The sequence below is a fragment of the Podarcis erhardii genome, assembly GCF_964252035.2.
Source record: "Podarcis erhardii genome assembly, chromosome: 8".
NCBI classification, from domain to species: domain Eukaryota; kingdom Metazoa; phylum Chordata; class Lepidosauria; order Squamata; family Lacertidae; genus Podarcis; species Podarcis erhardii.
The window spans coordinates 67,697,479-67,724,578 of record NC_138499.1 but is presented as its reverse complement, the minus strand read 5'-3'; the positions used below and the strand labels follow the sequence as shown (position 1 = coordinate 67,724,578).

The 27,100-nt window shown below is 40.9% G+C and overlaps 1 protein-coding gene across 1 annotated transcript in view; it reads left to right on the top strand.

Moving 5' to 3' along the window:
* Positions 1-26,631, top strand: part of GMDS (GDP-mannose 4,6-dehydratase) — a 298,993-nt gene extending 272,362 nt beyond the window's left edge. The window contains exons 10-11 of the mRNA XM_081873145.1: positions 25,287-25,355; positions 26,232-26,631. Coding sequence (XP_081729271.1) covers positions 25,287-25,355; positions 26,232-26,294 — 132 coding nt within the window. The 3' untranslated portion in view covers positions 26,295-26,631. The remainder of the gene's footprint in view (positions 1-25,286; positions 25,356-26,231) is intronic.
* Positions 26,632-27,100: the final 469 nt, after the last annotated feature.

Here is a 27,100-nt window from a genome sequence, read left to right as displayed (position 1 = left end):
ATTCCAAATAGATAAGACAGAAATGCTAGACTTTGATCGATCTCAGTATTGTGACCAGCTCTTCCCCCAACACTCCTTTTAAACAAAGTGCTTTCCTTCGCCTTGCCCATGGGCAAAGGCCTTCGGGTCCAGTAGGAAGTGTGCAGTTGCTTTTTTAAGCCTCTGTAATTTGGAGGGGAAAAACAAAAACAAAGTCTTCATTCTCAGTTTGTCTCCTTTGCACTTATTCATCAAGCGGAGCTCAGGAAGGTTCTGGCTGAAGCGCTGTGTTCGCTGCGAATTAAATAGCCAGGAATAGGATCAAGATGATGCACAGCTTGCCTCTGTACCACAGAGTGCTGCTTCAAATCCCTCAACCTATTAAACAATAAAATATTACATAAGTGAAACCATCTCTCACAAACTTATCCAGACTTCACTTTTACCAACAACTCATAAATGCCAAGGGCGCACATATTCTTTACAACTTATGATGCCTTCTATTATAAATCTCCATTCTTTTCCCCAGCAGATTTCTTAGATTTAGAACACTAGTCCTTCTTTAAAGGAATAATTAGATGTAATCTTGTCTAATTTTGTGACTGTTTTTCCAACTCTGCTATTATCGGTGTTCATCAACCTTCAGTCCACACAGGTTGTTGGCCTAGAGTTCCCTTCATTCCCAGCCGGCTTGACCAATTGCAGGGATGGTGTATTCCAACAACATCTGGGGACCCGAGGATGGAGAACACTGTACTATTTCATTCTGTGTTAAATTCATCAAAGCAATATATGATCAGACAAGACAAGAGACCTTAGTTTAGTGGCCGGGCAACTACTTTGCATGCAGAAGGTCACAGGTTCCATCCCTGGCATCTGGGAAAGATCCTCATCTGAAGGCCTGAAGAACCTCTATCACTCAGTGTAAACAAAACTGAACTAGATGGACCAATGGCTTGACTCAGTAAAAAGCAACTTCTGATGTTGCCATGGCTGTCATTTGTATTTCCCAAATTACTTCTCCTGTCATTCCTCTTTTTCTTCATCATCTCACCCATCACTGCACCTAGACGCCAAGACTGACTGTGTCCAGAAGTTTAAAAATCTTGGTTGATTAATTTATTAATGAAGCAAATCTAAATAAATTTGCATGTGAATTTAAAAAGTAGTTCTGAAGGGCAGGTGCATAACATATTTGTCTTTATATGAGGCCCACATGGCTTATTGTAAGATATTCTCCTGGGACAGGGGTAAGGGGGCGAGTCAGCAAAGGTTATCACAGCTGTGGAGAAAGTATAAGTATATATCCCTTAAATAAAATAAACCATTTACCCAAAATTAAGAGAAGCTGAAACCCAAACTCTCCAGCTTTGAATGTACCACTTCCAAAAAGATAGTTTTGGCAAATACAGTGCTCGCTACCACACACAAATTCATGTCTAATTGTCTCGTTCTGACAGCACTGAAAACCTGGCATGGCTCAGCAATGTACATAGCAAAACTTCCAGCATCTGAGGTGGTAAATGCATGACTGAAGCCACCCAAATTTTTCATCTTTTAATCATTAGCCCGTACTCTCCCACTTAAGTTTTATGATGTATGTGGGGGTTTTCAGTCAAAGGTTGGTGCAATTTATCCCTTTTCCTTGGGAGTGTTATTCAAGTTTTAATGCTTACATTAGCCATTTACATTTCTTCCTTCAAAGATGGGATGGGACCCTTTTAAAATAATAGTGATTATATACATTGAACTGTTCAAAGTATAAACTGCCTTTGAGGATATTAACAAAAGCTAAACTACCAACTGTTAAGTCAATTAATCATACCCTGCATTGGAGTGTTTCTTTTTTAATACTCATAAGATAATCCAAATGTATATATGTGCCTCAAGAGGTTATATTTATACACCACATGTGTAAGATATAAATGATACTGATGAAGACCGTGGAAGTAAATTATAATAAGGGTATAGTTTGAACTACTTCAGTATGAATTTTTAATGTGTTTATTATAGTGCGGATTGCATTTTAGCTGAACCAAAGGAGCCAAGATTATTAACTACAACCCCTGTACAACTCTTTGAGCATATTCAGAGTTAAACATTTGGTATAAAACATAAATATAACCTTCTTTCTTTCTAATTCCAACCCCATAATAAAGTAGAATGAGAAATGGTTTGCATTGTTTCTGGGGAGGAGTGGGGAAGTGTTTTTAAACTGATAGTGCGAGCGTATTTTATCTTATTGGACAAGTGTGTGCAATCTTTTATTTGGGTTGTAGAGAACAATATTGGATGATTGAAAAGGAGCTCCTTCTTTACACGCCTTTATACTTTCCATGCAAGACAGCTGATTGAAGAAAGGCCACGCAGAAACATTTCCAGTACTATCTGAAAAACGTTAACATGAGCTGGTATAACCAAACAATTATTGAATCCATATTTTAAAACACAATAACACCTCAAAATTATACAGTGAAGCTGTGGAATGTATCCTCTTCTTTTAGGGTTGCTGCTGGGTTCCAAATGTTTATCATGGGGGAAAATGGGAAAGCAAGAAATCTTCTATCATTTGCTAGAAGCCTGAGGGCTGAATTCAATTAACAGCTAATAGAGCACATCATAACCCCGTGATTGTCAATACAGAGGTGTGCCCCATTGCTAGTTCTAGTTCAGACGTGCTACGATCCATTAACGCTAAGTATCCAAGATAGGAACTACATAATCTCTGCATCATGCATGTCATTTTACAAACCACACTTTTCCTCTAGGCCTAAATTCAGTCGTGCCAACAGTATGCTGCAGTTAATTATGCCAGCTGTCTTAATTACGTTCTAGTTACTTCAGTGCAACATAGGTTTAAAAGGAGATCCCTTCCATCCTCATTGGGTGAAATTGTGCTTTTGCTGCTATATATGACATTTTCCCAAGCAGTTTGCCCAAGGTAGACAGGATTTTAAAATGGACCATTTGAATTATTTCAGCCATCATGTTTGATAATAAGAATAGAAGAAGTGAGTGTCTGGCATAACAATGGCAGAACTTTAAGGAGGGTCACCTAGAGGGAAATGGCAGTTTTAAACAACTGCAGGGTTTTGAGTAAAGCAGGGATGGAAGGATACTGAGAATGGAATTTCAGATGGAAACAGCAGAGGTTTGAGTAAAGCAGGGATGGAGGAACACTGAAGGGTTAAAAAAACCCACCTAGTTTTAACAATGAAGAATAGTAGAGATGGGTACAGCAGAGATGTTAGCACCAAAACAGCCAAGACAAACTCATTTCTTGCTGTCCTCAAGAAATTGAGTTCACTGTACTCAAATCTCTGCCATTGTTTAAAATGGCGACTTTCCCTCTCAGTAATTCTCCATCCCTGATTTACTCTAACTTCTGATGCTGCTTAAATTTGCCATTTTCATCTCAGTGTCATTCTATCCCTGCTTTACTCAAACATCTGCTGCTCTGGTGGCAGCAATAAGCATCTCTGGCTCTCCCAGCCCTACCCATTGCCACCCCACCACCACCAAATGTTGTGGATCACAGGCTCTACTGGTCAAAACAGGAGCCTCAGCGATTGCCTTCTCCCGCTGGAAACAAACCAGGACTGCTCCAATAAAATTGCACCTGGCAAAAAGGAGTGATAGGCCCTGGTGGACCACCCCCTTACCCGCTTGTGATTGGCCAAGCAGATAGCCAATCAGGATTTTTTAAAAAAATCACTTGTCACTTCCCTCTGTGGTCCCCTAGGCTCTTGCTGTGGCTCCCCATTTACACATTTTTCACTTGGGGGCCCCTTAGAATATCCTGGAGGCTCCCAGGGGGCCATATGGGAAACACTGATCTAGAATGATTTGGCAGAAGCTATTCAAGATGTCACACTCAGCTTCTAGAAAGAATGGTGCATACTAGTGAACAACCACTGTCACAGAAAAAGCTGGTTTCTGTTCTTACCTTTGTAAAGTGTGTTTGTGGCTCAGTGTTTTAACAAGGTCCACTGACCGAGTAGGTGTAACCTGGGAGACTGAGCAATGCGCTGGTTTAACTAGGATCTTCTCTCCCAGATACTCCTCCCTGTGCAGCTCAGTTGGGAATTAAAGCGCCTGTCCCTTCTCCACACCTACCAGGTACATTGAGGTCAGGCAAAAGAAATAATACTCTGTCCTAACTTGCATGAAATCCTCCACATGGCGCTACTGGCAGGAGAAAGCTAAACCTAATCCTCTCTGTTGCAGCTTCAGTGAACCCGGCCCACTTCTTTTCTCATTAAAATTAAACTCCTTTGTTTCTTGCCTGTGGATTTTCAGTCCATGTTGGTGTGTTGCAATAGTACTTAGACACCCTAGGGTGTGATCATTCTCTGAAAGGTCACTTCTGGGCCATCTGGGACATCCTATGTGCAATAGAATCTTAGTGTATCCTAACAATGCAGTGACTGTCGTTGCGTAAATACTTAAGGGTGTATATAATGCTTTGCCTATTTCTCTGGGGAAGATTTCCTCCTGGCTTCTGAAGCTTAGATTCATCTACGCACAACAACTCTGAAGCATTTTAATTCGTAATTGACTTATATCCTGTACAGTGGTACCTTGGGTTAAGTACTTAATTTCTTCCGGAGGTCCGTTCTTAACCTGAAACTGTTCTTAACCTGAAGCACCACTTTAGCTAATGGGGCCTCCTGCTGCTGCCGCACCGCTGGAGCACGATTTCTGTTCTCATCCTGAAGCAAAGTTCTTAACCCAAGGTACTATTTCTTGGTTAGCGGAGTCTGTAACCTGAAGCTTATGTAACCCAAGGTACCACTGTATCCCAGTTTTCCTGAATGAACATAGTCATGTCCACCTACTAATCACCTTGCCTTGCCTAATAAAATCACACTAGCAGTAAAAAAAATATTAGACCCAAATGTTACCGAGAACATAACTTGCACAAAAATAATTAAAACAATTATTTTATCTCTTTTTCCAAGCAAGATATTGTTTTTTTCAAAATTAAATGCACATTCTTTGACCAGTGATGATTCATATTTTTAATATTAAATGGGAAAGAATTATTCCATTTTTTAAAAAAGCATGAGTGTGGATATTTCCACCAAGAGCAGTATATTTCAAAGGATGGTATAAACTTGCACACAGGGGTGCCAACTTGAATAAAATATTGGGGGCCAGGGCAGATCAGCCCTGCCCTGCATAATCAATCACATGACGTGGCACTCGCACCATTTGAACGGCAATGCCCACCAACTATTTTATGGGGGGGGTGTTGGCTCCTGTGCTTGTACATAATGACAATTTAGCCCTTCATTTGCTTGTATATGTGTGCCTAAGGTATTTATATCCAGCATTTCAGTTTTAAGAAACTCACAAGGTGACTTCTAATCGTAAAACAAATCAGTATGAAAATGCCATTATCAGGTTAGAGAATACAGAAATACAAAGGTGAGAGAAAACAAAATATAAACTGCAAACCTAGCAATAAAACTACATCGCTGTTCATTGAAGGTTCTGGTAATTTACCAGAAACCAGTAAGGTAAAACTAAAGGGACCCCTGACAATTAAGTCCAGTCGTGAACGACTCTGGGGTTGTGGCACTCATCTCGCTTTAAAGATCGAGGGAGCCGGCGTTTGTCCGCTTCCACAGACAGTTTTTTCCGGGTCATGTGGCCAGCATGACTAAGCCCCTTCTGGCGAAACCAGAGCAGTGCACGGAAATGCCACTTGCCTTCCCACCGGAGCGATACCTATTTATCTACTTGCACTCCAGATGTTTCTGAGACTACAATTCCCATCATTCCTGACCACTGGTCCTGTTAGCTAGGGGTGGTGGGAGTTGTAGTCCAAAAACACCTGGAGGGCCAAGTTTGCCTATGCCTGATTTAGCCTCTGTGTTGAGAAGGGAAGGGAAATTATTGGTTTGCTTTGTTCAGGACTGGCCCACCCATGAGGCAAAGTGAGGTGACTACCTCAGGTGACAGGATTCACAGGGGCAGCAGATTATTATTTGCATTATTATTGTTGAATTTATATACCGCCCTATACCTAGAGGTCTCGGGGCGGTTCACAGAAAAGATCAACATAAAAACCACAACATATATAATCAAAATAAAAACAACAAGCCAATAACACACACCCCCCACACACACACCCCCGATGCAGATATTTACTTCCCCCTTGTTCCTGATGTAGATCTTTCTTCCCTGGTGGGGAGGGGGCGCCATTTTGTGGTTCGCCTCAAAATGTATTGGGCCCGCCTTGGCTTCATTACACCAAAGTGGAAAGTGAAATGTAATTAAAGTGAGCCATAAATGTTTTCCGTTGTGTATACCAGGATGTCTTGGGAGAAGAGATCATCAGATTGCAGCTGAAACATAAAAAATCTGGATAGAGGCCATATTTGTAAAAGCTTTCTGATAAATGTGAATAGCTGGCAAAATCCTGCTGGGAGTTTGGCCTGAGGCCATAAAGGTATACACCAGCTGACTAAAAAGAGAGAAGTACTTTGTGTGGGAAGAATTTGGGTTCCCCTGTAATCCCTGAAACAGGACAATGGAAGCTACAGTTGCACAACACCTTTCTGGTGTCACTTAGGGTGAGGTTTGGGGTTAAGAGCTGGTGAGATTGTTCAGGCAGATAAACTGTGAGGTTAATGGTAAATGGTAAATGTTCGTATTTCTCTAGTAATTGCCTAGGTGTAGTCATGGTGTATCAGCTGGTAGAAACTATTAGGCTCAAATAACTCAAAATGTGGATGGCACCTAATTTTGTGAAGCATTGAATTTTGGAACTGTGCACTTTGAAGCTCAGTCCCGATTTCAATTCTAAGGTCCTTACAAATTCTGGAGTCTCCAGTGAGAACTTCCTGAAATGCAATGTGAATACAGCTTGAACAAGAAATCTGCACTTAAAATGAAAAAGTCTTATCATTTCTCCTGTTGCAACCATAGTATCCTTCTTATTGTGTTGATAATGAAAATTGCTTCCTTGCTGTGTCTAGGATGCTTTATATTGGATTTTAATGTTAGCATTATTGATGCCTTCTTTTTATTATCATTCATCATTGGGTTTTCTCTTTTCTACAGTAGATTAGTTTTGCTAATTGCCCTGGTAGCAATCCTTACAGTTTGTGATCCTGTACAGTTTGTGATCCCGTATTTAGTCTGCTAATTTGAATTGGAAGTAGCTGTTTCTGAATGCAAGCAGATCCCAGGTGAATATCAATATCATGCTTGAAAGCATTCCAAAATTAGCCAGTGTCATAAAACAACAAAGAAATTAGACGTTTTTATTGCAGCATGTTAAAACAGTGCTGTTATCAGTTGGATCATCATGTTACAGGGCGAGAAATGTAGCTGTCATGTAAGGGATAGATTTCCCATCATAAAACTTCCCTCCGTAAATGTCAGCACCTCACTGAGTGCCTCTTGAACTTCTAGTAAACACCAAGAGCAATCCACTGTGTGTACGACCAACCTATATTTTAGTCATGGATTTTACTCACCAGTACAGTGGTACCTCAAGTTAACTACTTAATTCATTCCGGAGGTCCGTTCTTAACCTGAAACTGTTCTTAACCTGAAGCACCACTTTAGCTAATGGGGCCTCCTGCTGCTGCCGCGCTGCCGGAGCACGATTTCTGTTCTCATCCTGAAGCAAAGTTCTTAACCTGAGGTACTATTTCTGGGGTAGCAGAGTCTGCAACCTGAAGCGTATCTAACCTGAAGCATATATAACCCGAGGTACCACTGTACTATGGAAATGGGTGTTGTCCAAGACCTGGGAATCATCTGTTGTTGCACCACTGCTGAAACTGAACTGCTCAGACCATTGTGAGTCCCATGTAAAAGAAAGATTTAAGTAGAATACAGTGGTACCTCGGGTTACAGACGCTTCAGCTTACAGACACTTCAGGTTACAGACTCCACTAACCCAGAAATAGCACCTCGGGTTAAGAACTTTGTTTCAGGATAAGAACAGAAATCGTGCGGCGGCAGCAGGAGGCCCCATTAGCTAAAGTGGTGCTTCAGGTTAAGAACAGTTTCAGGTTAAGAACGGATCTCCAGAACAAAGTAAGTTCTTAACCCGAGGTACCACTGTAAGTATTTTTAATGTGAAGTTTTGCTGCCATATGCTCAGTGTTAAAGGACAAATTCACAACCGTTTGTAATAGCCAGCTTATTTCAGGGAAACGGTCAGGTTGATGCAGACCTTCAGAAATGTTCCCTCTGCCCTTTGCTTTTTGCCGGAGTGTGTGAAATTATGAAGACTATACTCCATCTGGGTATGGGTATCATATATTTCCCTCACCACTAGGTGGCTTCATGTCGAGCCCCTACTTCCATTATTATGGGAACAGGGGCAGTCAGAGTGTGACTTGCAGGCCTAGACTCTTATTTCTCTAGAAATTATTCCTTTGCAAGGCTGACACTCATTACCGACTTTCAGGTAGGTGTGCTGGGTAGAAAGTTTGGGGAATACAGAAAACACATTTTGCCTCTTAACATTGTCCTTGTAAAGAAAAAAAAATCATTTGTGGCTATTCCTCTGTTTGTGCATTTGTTGTAATTAGTAAACAACAACTGCTCAGGAAGACTTCAGATATATGAATGGTGGTCATACTTAGCTGTGCAAGTTAATTATTTAAAAAATCAGTTAGGAAATAACAGGCTTGAGGCCACCAGAATTTTGACAAATCTGTCTCCTTCTGGCTGGAGAGGTGTCAGATTTGTCATAATGGACTGATGACCAGAAAAAGCATACATATTGCTGACCAGGAGAGAATTCACAAATTAAGACTTTATGGTCCTATCTGCAAAGCTCATGGTGCCATTCTTCCTGGGGTATAGAAAAGTCCATGGATTTACAATATGACTCAAGTTTTCAGTTCCCTTCTTAGTTTCACTTCTCAGATCTGATGTATTAGGAAAACATTTTGAAGTGCATGATACACTCCTCTTGGCATTAGCTTTATGTCAGGATTGTTCTGCTACCATTTTAAAAAAATAATAATTGGATTATAGGTCCTATGTGACTATGTCATTGGTATTTATTCCCTAAAGCTATGTTGCTTAGCTGTGAAAACGTACTTTCCACAAAACAAATAAATTATTTCCACCATACTCCAAAGAGAGCTCTGGAACTCCTTTAGTGAACGTGAGTTACTATTGGACTTATAAGCAATCATTTACATGCTTGATCTTCTTCAGGTGTGCTGCCAAAGAACCGTCTGCCTGCATATGTTTTTACACATCTTTTAGCTAAATGAGAAATCCAAGTGCAGAATCTAACACTCCTGAAAACTGCAGATATTTTGAGTGCATGTGGATTGTTCTGATTCACAGCAAAAGTGTTCCCTCCCCACCCCACACTGCCCCATACACATCAAGTTTTTAAAATTAAAGTTACTCTTTGTGGTAAGTGCTCTTAGGTAAGATCCCCAACTATTAAGCACCATAACTGAAGAGCTGACATTACTGGAAGGCTGATCAAAGAATGAAGCCAGCCTAACTACAGTTAGTGGTCACTTGTTAAGAAACCATCTACAGATAAACAAGAGATGTTGTGTTGCTTAAGGCTTCGAACTTCTCTAAGGTTTAGGAGATATACGATTTGTTTTTAGATGCAGTTTAAGACTTAAACTTTGCATAGAATGTACTGTTATTTCCCATCCACACCAGTGGGAAGTCCTTGATGGAATGTTTCTGTGCTGTGTTTTCTGGCTCCTCCTTTCATTCACTACTCCTGCACTCCTCCAATACATCATCATCATCGTCATCATCATTATTTATTGATTTATAAAAAAATGTGTATAGCACTATATCCTTTTTAAAAAATATATCAAAGCAGTTTTCTGCAATAAAACCATACAATAAAACCATTCAAAAGTAAAACTATTCAAAAGCCATTAAAAAGGTTCTGGGCATGTGTGCAGGTACTTCTATACCCGTGCACAAGACTGATATTCAGCTATACTTACTGAAATAATACTAAGGGAGGTCTTGTGGAAGACCTCTGTATTTTAAAAAAACAGCTTTTCCCAATGAGGCAGTTGCAAGGACTAAAGGTCCCCTCCTTCCCACAGTTTCCTAAATTTCCTCCTTTCCCAGGTCCTTCCCAAGCAATCTGAGACTAATGTGTTACCTGTCTTTGCTCCACGCTCTTCACACCTCTTCTGGTTCTGGGAGACCATGGGGGAAGGGAGCTGGTCACAGCAGGAGCGGGAGACCCCCTGGCTTCTACAGCAGCCTGATTCATCTCTGCTTCTTGGCCTCCTTCCTCTCCTCTCCAGCCTCTGATTCTGGACTGCTGTCTGCCACAGCCTCTTCCTGCTCACTAAACCATGTTGCCTCTTCAGCTTCTGACACCTTCTCCTTGTGGGATGTAAAAATGTACTGCAGTCAGATACAGCATTCCTACAATGCACATGCTGGGGAATGCTTTGTATCACTCAGGAGAAAACTTGCTAGTTCCTCCTGAGCTGGGACAGACTTCCTTTGCATGTGACTTAATGTGGGTGTGGCTTGTTCTTGGACAGAGGAGCACACAGCCTCCATGTTCTGCTCTTCTTGTTCTCCATTTTTGTGTCCCTAAGAGTTAGAAGTGACTGCTGAGCTGCAGTCACTTGAGACTATTTCCCTTATGGGATAGTTCATATAGTTATATGTTGTTTTGTAAATTAAGTCTGCCTTCAGGGATCTTATTGTGAACTGGATGATTGTAAGTAAACTAGTTATATGTTAACTTTAATCAGATGGTTGCGTCTATTCTTTTAGGAGGGATATAAAAAAGGATCTTGCCAGGAATCCTAAATAATGAGGCTCAGACGAGCCTGCAACTAGCTGACCGCTGTGTAATTTAAAAGGGGGATTGTTTAACAACTCTGCTAAGTTATAGAACTTGCTCATGCAAGTTAGGAAGGATATCATAAAATAATATATCCTCTCCTGCCTCCCTAAACATCCTCACACTCCTCCCAGTCTTCTCCCTCTACTCCCTCTGACATCTCATTGTCATCCCACCACCAACCCCCTGGCTCTGAGCCTTCTTCCCTTGAGAGTCTCCCAGCTACTCTCTCCCACCAGTCCTCTGAATCCAGCCAATCTATGTTAGATGCTGATTCACTGATTGTATTAATATAACCTGTATAACAGCACACCCTAATTTCCGGAGCCAGTCCTATCATTAGGCAGAGTGAGGCAAACCCCTCTGACAGCACGTACTTGCAGGGGGGTGGACCATTGCTCCTGAGACCCTTGCCATTCCCCACTGTTAGAGATTAGAGCTATGTGTGCCACACAACCTGACATACACCCTCCTTTCTTCAGGTTAACTGAGGATGCTGTTTTGTTGCCATTTTCAAAGTCAGACGGAACTGCCAGTGCATGGAGTTTGGGCTGGGTGACACTTTTGCCTCGGGCAGCAGAATATCTTTGGCTGGACCTCATCATCTCCTTTATTGCCTGGGAAGTCTGAGTGCATGGAGCAAAATCCTGACACTACAGGAAGTGGCAACCTGAACTAACAAGAACATTAATGTAGACTTCATAGATTCTTTTGCTCCTAAACTCAGAGAACTTTGGACTTCTTGCTAAGATAGAGAAATGTCATTCCCATGTTTCACAACTCACATTACAAAGCTGAGTCAAAAATTCCTTTTTGACACTCCAGCCAAAATCCAGTGTAAAAATACAGCAATGAATGGGGAACCAGGGATCTCTGTGTTAGCAATAAAAACTGTCAGTTTGATGGACACGGGTGTGGAACATATTCTGACTCCTGATCTGTCAGCACAGACCTGCTGTGAACTGGAAAAGAAAGAAGAGGCCTAATCTGCATTAATTTGCTCACAAAGAAGATACCAAATTCTTCACTTAACATGCATTGGTAGTTTCAATCAAACGGCTGCATGGAGGAACACATCTTTTTGCCCCAAGCAGTTAATTATATGATGAAGTAGCTCAGGGAACAACTTAATTGGTGTTTCTCTTTTTGTATCACTTCTCTCATCAGTCCTACAACTTTACTCCTACCTTTTTCTTTCCATCTTACTCTTTGCTTTAAAAGAAATTGCAAAGGAAATAATTTTCTAAACAACACGTAGAAGCCCTTAGAGAAAGTGGGACGTCCCAAATGCTTTCTTCTTCTTTTTCAACTGTACACTATATTTACATTGTGCTACTCACATTTTCCCAAACTGTGTGAGCTTTGAGTAAGCACTGAGGAAGAGGAGGAATAGAAGTAAGCAACTCTTGGAAGCATCAGCCACTGCATACAGGGTTACACTGTCATAAGGTGGTTCATGTTCCTAATAAAGATCTTAATTTTTTCACATTACTAAAAACATATGACTTTAATTACCAAAATAAGCAATTCTAAAAGGTAGGTCCTACTGAAAAACAAGCTCTCTTTGCCATTCTGTTCTTTGCTGTTTACTGAGGATAACATCATGATATGAAATATCTGTCAAGGACCTCCTTTGCATCCCGCAATTGTTTAAAAAAACCAGTTTAGTTCTCCGTCTGTAATTGATGTTGTACCTTAAAAATTGGCAGCAAAACCACAGAATGTAATGTTGGTTTCCTTCCTTACGCTTAAATGTACTTTGGTAATCTATGACCCATATTAAACATTGGTTTGGGGGTTTTCCATTGTGTGTGATACGGAATTATTTGAGTTGTTTTGTGTGGTTTCAACGTCATTATGCATAGCAGCAACAGAACTGTTTACCAAGTATTATTATTTGAAAGCTATTGTATTATCAAAACACCAAGGCCTCTTCACAGCGTGGTGAAAATCTGCTTATTTTGGAACATAGGTGCATACATAGGACACTAGCTAGGCTCAGAGGCATCCATATGTCATCTAAAAGATTCCTGAACTGCGTTTTTAAAACCCATATGGTAGCCAGTACTTAAATAACTTAAAAGGGTGAACATCTAAAAGTAAACTTATCACCTGAGATGAAGCACATAGACAATGTTTAACATTTAACAGAAAGGATATTTCCCCCTCCCCCGGGCCAGTTCATCTTAAAGAAAACCTACCGTATTTTTCGCCCTATAGGACGCACTTTTTCCCCTCCAAAAATGAAGGGGAAATGTGTGTGCGTCCTATGGGGCGAATGCAGGCTTTCGCTGAAGCCTGGAGAGTGAGAGGGGTCGGTGCGCACCGACCCCTCTCGCTCTCCAGGCTTCAGGAGAGCCGCAGCGCCAGCCCCACAAGGTCGGGGGACAGTGGGGAGGCGGAACGCCGCCATCCCGCTGTCTCCCGATGTGGTTTGGAGGCTGACGGCGGGGAGACGCGTGCTTCTCCCCGCTGCCAGCCCTGCAAGCTCCGGGGACAGCGGGGAGGCGCAGTGCGTCTTCCCGCTGTCCCCGGACCTGGTCTGCAGGGGGGCGGCGGGGAGAAGAGCGCTTCTCTCCGCTGCCGGCCCCACAAGCACCTGGGGGGGAATAATTTTTTTTCCCTTTATTTCCCCCCAAAAAAACTTGGTGCATCCTATGGGCCGGTGCGTCCTATGGGGCGAAAAATACGGTAAATAGAGTATGCTTCAGTGTTGCCCTTCCTTCTGGGTGTAAAGGAAGCTTTGTAACTAGGCAGGATCATTTGAAAATGACAAGGTTTGTGTGTGTGTTTTTCCTTTTCTGAAATGTTCCTTCATGTTTGCTGCAGGGTGAAATAATCAAGATTTCTTTGGTAGTCGATCAAAAATGCCATTTTCACTTGACGGTTTTTAAGCTAAGAGGTTCACAGAGAGGACAGACTGACATCAAGACAATTTTCATTTGGTGATGATGCCCTGAAAAAAAGAAAGTTGCTTATAGGCATTTCAGTAACCCGTATCTGTGAGGGCACTCCTAACATGATGGAAGCCAGACTGCTGGGAAATGTATTCATTAGATCAGTTCAGTAGCTGTAGAAGAGGGGTGAGGAACTGGTTGCGTTCCACAGTCCTTACACCCCCCGCCCCGACTTTGGGCCGACTTTGACAGGTGGCTGGAGTTGCCCACCTGTCATTCACCTGATGAGGTGTCCTGTTTTCCTTTGCCCACGTGGTTTGAAATCAACCTGCCTGGGCAAAGGCACCAGGAGTTTGCAGGTGCCAACAATGAGCATATAATCATGGCAATCACTGTGCAAAGGCACAGTGTCTTTGCATGAAAAGAGGATCAAGTGTATGGCAGCAGGCATGACTTGACTGAAGCTGCCTCACATGGCGAGACCCAACTGGCCTAATTGGACTCATGTGTCAGAGGCTCCCCATCACTGCTCTGGATGTATCATCTCATCTACGAAACGTAAACAGTATGGCAGAAGATTCACGCACACATGTAAATAATACAAGCAGAAGTGTTTGGAGAGCTATCTATGCAACACTGCTGCTATAATAGAAAAACCATCCATTTCTTCCAGTGCAGCATGCATTGCTTTTTTTCATTTGTCTCTGGAACAAACAGAGGATACAAGGCAGCAGCGATCCTTTGACCTGGATGTTCCCCATAAGCGTGCCAGCTGGAATAGTAAAGAAGAAGAAGAAGAAGAAGAGTTGGATTTGATATCCCGCCTTTCACTCCCTTTAAGGAGTCTCCAAGCGGCTCACATTCTCCTTTCCCTTCCTCCCCCACAACAAACACTCTGTGAGGTGAGTGGGGCTGAGAGACTTTAAGGAAGTGTGACTGGCCCAAGGTCACCCAGCAGCTGCATGTGGAGGAGCGGGGACGAGAACCCGGTTCCCCAGATTACGAGACTACCGCTCTCGACTACTACACCACACTGGCTCTCTAAAGGAAAGAAAATGAACAGATTGCATAGAGTGTGTGGTTGGTACACTGCTGCCTGGAAATCTGGATTCAAAATAAGGGAAACCAAAGCTCCAAAACCCTTAGACTGAAAGATAACGATGATCATCAGGGTATTGCAAGATATCTGGGTAGAACTAAGGAACAGAAAATACAGATTGGCTTTCGCTTGAAAAGGAGAGCAAGTCTTTTATTGAGAAGAGCAGTAGAGAATATTAGTAGCCTTTGTGAATCTGACCTATGGTCCACATAAACCTTCATCCTGTCTCTAGTAGCATCCAATAAAAGCTACAACATAGCGAGAATTAAGCAGCATACGTCAATAATGAGAGCAATCAGATCCTTGTCACTCATCCTTAGCTTCTGGCAGTCTGTGGTTTAGAAACACCCTGAACATGACTCCACATGCCGTAATAATCTTCCTAATGCTAACTGATATTCCTGTGCATCATGAATTTGTCCACCTCTCTTTGAACCCAGATACGTGCCCTTCAGATGTTAAGAGCAGCATCCGGGCAGCTGCTTTTCTGTGGGTTCAACCCACAACGCCGCTGCGATGTTTATAAAGGCCCACAATGGTGTGGGCAGATCTCATCAAGCAGCCTGCTCCTCGTGTGGTGGAGGGCTTTTAAATACAGTACTACAGCCCCACTGTGGATTGAACCCATGAAACAAACTGATCACTCGACACTGTAACGTTAGTCTTCACTGCGTCCTGTGGCAATAAGCCTCAGAAGGTTAGCCGAAAGGCTGAAGTGACAAATGAAAGAGCAGCGAGCCACAAAGAGAAAATGGTGACTTTAAAAAGCAGAAGTTACTAAGATCTGATGGGTATCTCAGAGCACAGGAGCACTTGAGCCATATCCAGTGAGCCACCAGCAAGACAGCTTTTTTGCAGAATGCATTGTGCAGTTCAAAATCAGAATTTTCCCTATAAATAAAAACTGAAATAGCTTGGATCCACACACCTATGAGGCTCCCCTCAAAAGTTGGCTTAGAGTGTCTTTTTGATTGCATCATCCATTGACTCCATTTGTACCACATTAGCTCATTGTATTGGATTTTGATTGCTGGATTAAGATTATAAACTCCTTGTTAATACCCTTGTATTTAGGCTGGCTTTGAATGACTTCATGTAGCTTATATTGGTAGTTTGCTGAACACTCTTAAAGACACTTCTATATGCTGTTCCTAATCAGTCAATATAAAAGCAAAACAGTTTTTAAATATAAAATCACATAAATCTCAGCAGTTGAGAGGTTCTGTTGGGAAGGTAAAAGTCTTTCAGGTATGAGTTATTTAGTGCTTTAAATAACAACATGAGCACATTGAATTGGGCCAAGAAATGAATTGGCAACCAATGCAGTAGTTTTAAAACAGGAGTTTTGTGAGATCAAACAGAACCTCAGCCAGTAATCTGGCTGCTGCAGTTTAGACGAACTGAAGTTTCTGAGTCGGCTTCAAAGGCACCTAGTTAGAGCACGTTGCAACACAAATGGGAATTAAGAGTCTTGCATATGGGATAATTTGAGGAGGATGGGTGTCATATACCATCGTCATACCAAGCACAGATTTTGGGATCCCTGTTTGGGCAGAAACAGTTTTGAATGGGTGTTTTGTCCACGAACTTGACCACTGTGTCTCTTCATTGTCACTGCCAAGGTCCTGCTCCCACATAGCTTTTAGTTTGTTTGAGCTGTCAGAACCAGTGCCTAATAGGATTGTGTAAAACTCAGGCACCTGCCCCATATTATCTGTTGTATAGGAAAGCAAACTCTGTTCCCATTTAGTTAATGCCCTCAGAGCATGGGCGTAGCCAAGGGGGGCAGCTGCCCCCCTAAATCAATACAAATCTGAGGTTCTGCACCCCTAACAGAAGCCTGCCCCCCATCCCCACAAAAATTCTGGCTGCGCCCATGCCTTAAAGCCATTGGCTTGACTTCCTTCTTGTTTAGAAATGATGCAAATTGTCTCCATTGCACCCAGAACAGGGAGCCAGTCTGCGGTGCTGCCCTGACCTCAAGCTCTGTGAGTAGGCTGTGTCTCAGAGAATTCACAATATTAGTCACCTCAACAAAAAGGTAACTGCTTCAGCTTTAAGTGAATTAAGAGATATATCTCTCTCATATTCAATAGACAAAGCCTCTGATGAGGAGGGTTCTGCCATATGGCCTTGGAGTTCAATGGCAGAAGAAAGAGGGTTACTCCATTTTGTTCTTGGTTATGTGGATTCACAACCTGTCCATTTGGGCACTGTACGCTACTACAGAACTCCTTCGATGCTGGGTGATCCTTCACTTACGATAAAATTTCCCCATCCTTGGTCCTGCACGTGAATTAACAGAGCGACTCTAAATATGGAATGTGGGCTGGAGTAGAATCTCACTTGAATAATACTAATTTGGGAAAGTATGTGTATGGAATGAAAATCAGGAAATGCTCCTCTTGAGGTGAAGAATGCAGCTGGATGTGTTGTAAGCAAGTACCTGCAAAGGGTTACTCTTTGTAGTGTCCTACTTGGACCAATGCATTAAAGCTGTCATCAAAGTAGATCTGATTATTTTGCACATGGCTTTCCTGAAAGGATGTTATGATTTTCTAGATGTTTGGTGGCTGGTGATAAATTAGGCTTTTATGATGTCATGTGAAAGGCCATTGCTTGGATTTCCTCTTCTGTGGAGCATGCTGAGGGATACGTTTGTGGAGACCTGCTCTGAATGCAAAAGCATCCCACCTTCTTTTACTTTAACCGTTGCATGAATCATTCGCTTTGCAACAAGAGTAGAAGCTCTAATAGAAAATTTTGTGGCTATGGAAGATACGTATGTATAATAATAATAATAATAATAATAATAATAATAATAATATAAAACCTGCCAACAAAGCTGTGTTGTTTATAATTGATAAATAAGAAGCAAGATTGTCATAGATGCGTGACCATGCCTTGGAAGTGAGATCCAAAACTTACTAACTCTTTTCCCGATCTCTAGACCACCATGTTGGCTGTGTGCGATTTGAGTAGGGAGAGCAAAACTTGTAACTATCCATCAGAAATGTCTGGAGAAAATATTTCTCACCCTAGATATACACTGATACAATATATTCATATAAATCACTGCCTCATGATTCTCTCTCCATGTTTTAAAGTACTGGTGTCCTTCAAATGTGGTTGAGACAAAGTTTTATGAGTACCGTGGGAACAGTTCAGTGACATCATTTTTCTTCTATTGAAAGGAACAACAGAATCTGACATTTATCAGTGATTAAGGGTAACGTCTGGGGAAGGACGTGGTATATTCTCAGGATCACAGAACTGGAAGGGAGTAAAAGGCCACGCCACAGCGAGGCAGGACAACCTGTCCATCAGACTGTCATAGGTATGAGAGATATGAACCACAAGTTGCTTAAAGCAGAGTGCAGGCGCTTTGTGGTACCAAATGCAAGTTGGTAAGACGTTTAGGATTCTTGCGTACTATGAGTAGTAAGGAGCTCTGTGCCTTACTCCAGGGATGGAATTGTGCACCAAGTTACACTTCCTTGTTCGATCACCTACAAGTCAGTTCTAGGGGGTCACCACCATCATCACAGTTTAAAAAGGGTAAAAGATGTCTGTTTTTGTAGGATGGGTGGGCTAAATTGGGGAAGGGGCAGTAGACAAAGGAGGCAGGACTGGAAGCATGTGGAAGGACTGACAAAAGTAGCATCATTCAAGAGCTGAGGTACTGAAATAGTATTAATTAATTAATTAATTGAATAAAATGTAATATGATATCTTCTATTAACCATATGTAGATTTTGGTTAACTATTAGGCTAACTAGGTTAACCAAAATCTACAAATGGTTAATAACTTCAATAACTTCAGTAATGTAGATATCAATTTTATTTTAAAGAGAAAATTTGAGATCCATGTAATATACTGAAAACATTTTTCCATAATTTCCCCATCAAACTTAGAAATACAGTTGCAAACATTTCATTGTCTTATGAAAAGCTGGAATGTAAAATTGATGATTCTGAACTTTTGTATTTGTCAGTACTGCCACAGCTTGTGGTAAGAGTACTTAGGTTGGATTTAAATGTTACTTTTTGATGTGGGAAACTCACTACAAGTTGATTTTACCATGTCAGGGATGATTTCCTGGTAAAATCATTCCCATTTCTGGTATACCCAGATGGGTGGGATATAAATAAAATTGTTGTTGTTGTTGTTGTTACACATTGAGTCTAACAATGCTATATCTAAAAGCCTGCTAAACACACTCCTAACTCTAACTGTCTGTTCCTCCCCTCCCCTTTGTGAAATTTAATATGTGGTGTGTCAATGAATTTGATCTGAAAAAAGAATATGTAAAGTGGTTGTTTTTAAAATGAGTGCTTAATGTAATGTTGGTTAATGAATATGTTGCTTATTGTTTGCTTTTTGTAGTTTAAAAAAGAAGGTCAAATAAATAGAGAGCAACCTATAATCTTCAGAGGTTTACTGTGGTGTAGCGAGTACCCACTGTCATGTGCTGACCAACTCAGGCAAAGTATTTTCTCAGGGTACTGACATAATAAAGGCACCCTATGGTGACTTTACTACCATAGGATTCTATAGTGAGAGGAATGGAGGAGTTAAACCCACATCTGTCTCATCTTTTCTGGACATGGAACATAACAGGGGGTATCACTTTTCCCCTTAATGAGGAGAGGATCTACTGATCTAATCTGAAGCCTCTTGAAATCAGCACTGACTTCAGTGATCTTTGGATTAGGCCTCTGGTGGGAGACATTTATCTGCTTAAAGAACCATTTTTAGCAAGTGAACCAGTCAAATAATTTTGCTTTTATTTACATTGCCAGCCATGTGATTTGGTTGTCATAAGCACAAAAGTAAGGCCTGCAACCCGCTCTCTGAAGAGATAGGTAGGCATTTTATCCTTGTGCTGATTAAACTCTGCACTGTTTCCATCAAAGCAATTAAGTACCACATCACACAGGGACAACCCCCTCTGTTTTGCTCCATTGTCTCCATTGTCAATGTGCTTGTCAAACTCTGCTGACTGATGCCCTTTCCCTGACGTTGAGCTGAAGCATTGTTTTAATGCTGACAGCATTCCCTTGATGGACATTGCCACCAGTTCCCAACTTCCTGAACAACCCAGACAGTTTGCCGTTCTCTTCTTGTCTCTTATCATTCCCTGTCACTGAAGGAGAAGTCTGGATTCAGCTTCAATTTGTACTGATATACTGCAGTGTGGTGAGAAACGAGGAGCGACGGCTATTCCTTATCATTATTGTCGGCCTTGTGTTTATTACTTCTTGGGATCCATGCGCTTTGGCCTTTTGGAAACGTTAGACCAAAGATTAACAGGCAGGTTTTTAGTAAATGATGGAAGAGGTTGGGCTTAGATTTCCTGATTGGTTATTGACCTAACCGTATCATGGAAACTTTTTAATGGGACCTTATCCTAAGATGTGCTGAGTGCCAACAAAATCATGAAACAAATGGAGGACTTTAGAGCTCAGCACCTTTCAGAACCAGCCCTTAATGGAAAGCATCTTAATTCTATTTGACCATTTCCCCCTTCGTCAAATAAGCTACTTTGCATGTATGTTTTTAGCAAGTGAAATGCTTCTTTGTTCGCATTAGGAAGTGGTCTAGCCTTTAATTGCTAGTGAAACCACTTTATATCTGAACTGCTTGCATTTTCCAGTCTTTTTGGCTCTTCGTGAAAATTCTGTCTTTAAAAAAAAAAAAACCCAAAAACCCTATTGGCACAAGAATGGAGGTTAGCCAGCTCACACTACATTAAAACAAATTTAGATGAAGAACCAATTTCACTGGCATTCTTCTATTCCCCTGGTATCATGCTTGTTCCACAACTTTACTTTTCTAAAAATAGTGAAGGGAAAAATGAAAAGTGAATGCCATTCATAGATGCCGTCCTGAAATTCCTAAAGTTGTTTAACATCCATTACCAATTTGATTGTAGTCTTGTTTGCTAAAATGTAATTGACCTGCACTCTTGCTTTAATTGTCTGTTACTCTACAGAGTTACAGTGGTCCTTTCATAAATACAGTGGTACCTTGGGTTACATACGCTTCAGGTTACAGACTCCGCTAACCCAGAAATAGTACCTCGGGTTAAGAACTTTGCTTCAGGATGAGAACAGAAATCGTGCTCCGGCGGCATGGCAGCAGCAGGAGGCCCCATTAGCTAAAGTGCTGCTTCAGGTTAAGAACAGTTTCAGGTTAAGAACGGACCTCCGGAACGAATTAAGTACTTAACCCAAGGTACCACTGTATGCACTGTATTTATAACATGTTCCAAAGTGATTAAAAGTTCTGGGGCAGTTGATCACCTTTCAATGAGAGCATTTCATGACAGCAACTTACAGTGTCTTCGTAACGTTTTTTTTTTTTTGAAATGCAAGAGTAGAGCTCTTATTGGAAGCAAATGGATAGCCCTTTGAATTTCTGATCCCTAAAGAACATGTAGCCTTCCTGCCCCTGCCCCCCAGGCTGCACCTCATTTTCAGCTAACTGCAACTAGAAGATTTCAGCTCTCTGTGTCTAATTTCAAACTACAGAAACTGTTTTTCACAGTATCTCTGCTCCCTCTTTGCTATGAGTAGTCGTCTTCCAAAAGCTAGGTTTCAGGCCATGGGTAAAACATCTACAATCATTAAGAAACATTAACATTATTTTGTCACGCCCCTGGCTCCCATCAGGTGATGCTTTTAGGCCAAACCACAGTAAAAGACCAATTCAAAGTAATCAAGGCAGGGCAAATGTATATTAACACCAGACTGAAATTATACAGTTCTAGCTTTCAAGTTGTGTTATACTCAAAACTGCTTATTCAGCTCACACAAGTATATAACACCGAAATGAATATATTCAAAACTGCTAAAAACAAATTTCAGGAATCCTTTATAATATTTGCATCATATGTATGCCATGTAACATAATCCAGCTGTGCAACACAGATTTTTATTATACCTGTTTGAAAAATCATTTGGGCAAATTTGGGAGCTAAGACTGTTTGATTTCATAACCTAAGATATGGCATTGCTGTCATGATTACATAGCACTGTAAAAAAAAAGGACATACTTATTCAATGAGCATTATCAGTGATTTCTGTAACACTGTCAAATCTGAGTTAGTTCTAGGTATGAGCTTTCGTGTGCATGCACACTTCTTCGTATCTGAAGAAGTGTGCATGCACACGAAAGCTCATACCTAGAACTAACTCAGTTGGTCTTTAAGGTGCTACTGGAAGGAATTTTTTTATTTTGTTTTGACCATGGCAGACCAACACGGCTACCTATCTGTAACTGGAACTGTCAAATCTGTTTGGCTTAATTTGTGACTCCTTTGAGGCAAAGAGACACACATATTTAATTAAAAACTGCTGTTAGCTACACTGAACCCTCCATATATGGTGGGATATAATTCTGAATAAATATAGTACTCTAAGCCTCCCCTCCCAAAAAAGTCCCTTCTTTTGATAGATCCTTATACTGACTTGAATAGAACAGCCTGGTATGTTTGCCTGTGCTGCTCAGTAGAACATTGATGTGACACAGTGCTAACACCCTCTGTTGTGACATTGTACTCCTCTACCTCCTTACATGTATCCTTCTTTGAACTTTCCAGCCACTAAAGGAAGTTTCAGAATTAAGTTGCAAGTTTAAAACAAACAAACAAACAAAACCATTTGGAGCTGTGCTAGCCATCCCTCACCCAGGCTTCTACTGTGAAGCTATTGAATGCTTTGCTAAAGAAAATTGAATTAGACAGTAATAAATTGCACTGTGAAACCAGATCATTCACCTAATGAGCTAAAATAAAAGCTATGATGACACCCAGAACCAGAACTCAGGAAATGGGATATTGACATAGAAATGGTTTGCATTTTTTCCTCTGGCTTTCATTGCTTTATTTTTAAAAAATTCCAGACCACACTCCACAACCAGTTCTTTGATGCAAAAGTATGTGTCTTTTCCAAGACTATAAAACTGAACTGCCATGAGATCAAGTTTAATAAACATAATTGTGCAGCATTTGACACTTAAACCTGCAATTACGAAAAGGGAGGAGGTTTTTTTTAAAAAAAAATTACTAGATAAACTCATGCTTTTCGCTATCCTACAGAGATCGTATCACAGCTAAGTGAATTTAAATCTGTGGGAGATTTGTATTAAAGAGCACCAGTTTGGCTGCTGGCTTTCAGTTGCTTCGCCAAGTCTTTGCTTTTTCATAGCCAAAAACAGGTTGTAACTCACATTTTAAATTTGCAATTTTAAGCTTTGTTTTCCTTTTCACAGAATGTAAAGATTTAGTGTATTTTGCTTTAAAGTGTGTGTGCAGGATCCCTTGTTCTGTGAAAAATAAAGTACTAACAAATTACTGAAAGCAAGAAGGCTGCTTTTGTGATTTTGTTTTTAAAAAGTGTGTTTCTGTATCGTAATACATTCTCCAGTAAGTCATTTGTGGGGCTCAATGCTCTTCCCCTCCTGATTTTATGTATTTTTAGAGACCAGTGGCACCAAAAAGAAGGGGGAAAATACATTGTAGAAAAAATAGACAGTAAACTAGACTGTGCTTTGAACCCAGATTCATTGTTATGTTGTGCTACAGCAGAAGCGGAAGAGTGGAAGGAATGCATCTGACTTGGTCAGCGGACTTTTCATAACCTTGTTTTGGCAGGGAAGAGGGACCTCATCCTCACCTTTCATAAACTTTCTGATCTTTGATGTGCTTTAAGAAAGCAAAGTCCTAGCACAGAGCTTTAGTCTGCCCCTGGACTGGCATCTAGGCTCCAGTTCAGCCTAAATCTGGAAGTTAAATAGGTGCATATCTCAGTTCATTTAACACTTTAAATAATGTAGCTGAGCAGTGATTTTTTCCCCCCTGCAAGCCTTTTCTATTGTTGTTTTCTAAGTAATTATAATCACACTTTTTTCATAGCATGAACCACTTGCAGAAATAGAGACTATTAGCCACCAAGGTTTCAGGCACAATCCTTCATACATTTATTCAGCAAATCATGGAGTTTCAGCCACTGTCATTTGTCTGTGTGAAATTATTTTTACTACTAGATGGTACTGAATGACTTATAAATAACCGTAGCACACAAAAAAGAGTCTACTATTTTCTCTGGGGCGTTGTTGTTGTTTTAACTTACAGTGAAATCCTGTGCATATTTCCCCAGAAGTAAATCTCATTACTGGCCATACCCAAAGTGTGTTTAGGATTGCAGACTGAAGTTGGATTTTGCTGTTCCTAGATCGTTAAATTGCCAAATAAGCTATGTTTCGTAGAATCTGTGCATGATTTTACAACAGCTTTTCTCCACTCTCAGCTTGCATTAACAAAATATGAAAGTGATGTGATCCTGGTCAAAAGGTGTTCTGGGCATCACTTTCAAAAGGATCTTAAGACGAGCTGCAGCCTGTGAGTGCTAAGCTGAAATCAAGCATCTTGCTCCTATACCAAAATGTGTCTGTTGTGGAAGTAATGAAAAAGACTTTTGGTGTGTGTGTGTGTGTGTGTGTGTGTGTGTGTGTGTGTGTTCCTCCAGATGTCATTGGACTCCAATTCTCATCAGCCCTAGTCAGCATAGCTTAATTAATAGTCAGGGATGGTGGAAATTGACATCTGAAGAGCCATAGGCTCCCAATCCTGGTGAACACAGTCTTGGTAGAACTGGTGCAAATGAGCTTTTTTCTTTTTTTAACAAGCGATGTTAAGAATATATTTTTAATTTTTTAAAACTACAAGCTGAATTAAAGCACCCTGCTCATCAGAGCACTTTACAATAAAAATCATTTTCCTCCTTTGTTCTGTCTTTACAAGCGACACCTAATGATCCTTATTGTCCTTAGGATCACTTTTAGAAAGACCTTTGTGATCATTTAAAGACTGGTAAATCCAAAAAGCTGCAACAGCTAGTAGTTCGAAATAAGAAAATCAGCTGGTTCATTTGTTATATCGCCCTTAACTGTGAAGTTTTTCAGCACTACCTTTTAGTGATCATATGGATTGTATCTGAAAGAGAACATTATAGTGTCAGGTTTTCTGTTTGATTTACTTCTATAATTTAACCAAAATTGGCCGGGGGGGGGGGGAGTGCAAGGTGGGATACATTAATTTGAAACAGCTCTGCCAGTAGCAAGTCTTAGGAGGTATGACAGCTTAAAACAAGATGTTATCCATTAAAGGGTCGATATTTTTGATGTGCAGCATACATTGTAAATGGCCTGCACAGCTATTCTTGAATGCTGCCTCCTGGTGATTTATAAGCCACAGCACTTTGACTCGGAGTTGCAAAACTTGGGACAGAGAAGGAAGGTGGTTTGAATTTCTGCGAAGCACAGGCACCTTCTAGAAGCTCTGTGTGGATGGAAGAGCCTGTAATGAAATTGGGGCAAGGTGATGTCTATCAACACTTTCGTAACCATCACTTTGCCTGTCTACCTCCCCTGCAGCCTGGAAAGGGAATCACCCACCCGTCTTTTTATTCCCCACAGGATTTTCTTCAAGGCGATTGCACCAAAGCAAAGCAAAAACTCAACTGGAAACCCAGAGTCACATTTGATGTAAGTTCTGTTTGGGGTTTTTATCTCCATTCATTTTATTTAATGGCCTGTTTTTTTGGGGGGGCGAATCTGTGCTTAGAAAAATTTATAAACTCATTATTAGTAGAAATAAAATAACATTTTATATCATTTAAAGGAAGGGGTGAGAGCTTTTTCTATCAAGGGTCACGTGTCCTTGGGAAAGTTGATGAGGTGCATGCAGACTGTGGAAGGATTATTGCATTTTCCAAAGCATAACATTGTGCTGGATGAATGCTGAGACAGAGCAACATTCTCAACATGAGAAATGTCATTCTGACTCGGGTTGCCATACGTCCGGATTTTCCTGGACATATCCAGAATGCTGCAGTTGGCGGAAATCATACACGTGTACAGGAAAATCCAGACATGTAGCAGCCCATGCCAGCAGTGCAACTTTTCTGTCTGGATTTTCACCGTTTGAAATAAGGCAAGCCTATTTTTTTATTAGAAAGGGGAAGACTGAGTGCGACAAATGAAAAAGGTGCATTCAAAGCAGCCCAAGCCATTTTAGTGCCTGAAGCAGAACCATCCAACTGGTCTCCTGTTGGCATCATAGTAATGATGATGAACCATTTACTGTCCTTCAGGAATACCCTGAACATTAGTTATCCATTGCCTGCCTAATGGTAGGACCAGCTCTCAAGGACACAATAAATAGATGGTTTGAATGCATCTCAAAAGGTTTGTTCTGGTTGGTGGGCTAATTCAGGGGGAAATAAATACTAGAGGGAAGTAATGTTGTGGGAATACAGCTATCACTCTAAGCAGAGCCAGACACATCTATTTGTTTGTTTCTTTGTTTTGTGTGTGTGTGTGTGTGTGTGTGTCTGTGTCTGTGTCCCTTCCTTTTGGCAGGAGCTGGTGAAAGAGATGGTGGAAGCAGATGTGGAACTCATGAGGAACAACCCCAATGCATGAATCTGTTCCTCCTTCCATACCTGCTAACATGACTGAGCCTCCAGGGAGACGGCCGGCCTAATTATAACTTCTGCAAGTGCCATTGCTGGGGATGGGGGACGACAATCACTCCACTGGGCGTTGAAGATTTGCTGCCATTTTATTTTCCTCTTGATTGTGCAATGGATCATTCCCCCCCCTTTTCAAATCTCAATCATGTATCATGACTTTACATTCCTTGAAGAGAATAAGCTGCAGTGATTGCACTTTTCCTCCTGATATGTAGACAAGACCTTGGAGGCCAGCTTGCCACTCCAATTCATTTTCTTTTGATATTAAAAAAAATTCTTTCCATAAATTAGACTGTACAGTGCATTGTTTAATTCTTTCTCCACAACAAGTGGAAGGGGGAGGGAAAACGAGTGTGAGTTATAGAGTTATGCTTCCTTTCCAAAGTTAGGGTACTTCCTTTTTTTCTTTTTTCTTTTACTCTGAAATAAATGTTTGGAAAACCCAATGTATGGTGGATCCGTCCTACTGACACAATAAGATTTATGTAAAATCATAGCTATATTATCCAATGGAATCATGTTGAGTTCTGAACATTTCATTGCACCTCCTGATTAATATTTAATCTATCAGGCAATCAGAGGTTTAGAAATGGTGTTTTTGTACAAAAAATCTTAAATCATCTACATGTGGGTTGCATACTATTTCCTACACAGATGTGCTTTTCATCTGCAAAATGTAATGTAAAAAGTTTATTTGTATTGAATGGGCCTTACATATAAGAAGGTGGGGGGTTTTTTGGATAGTCTCCTTAATGT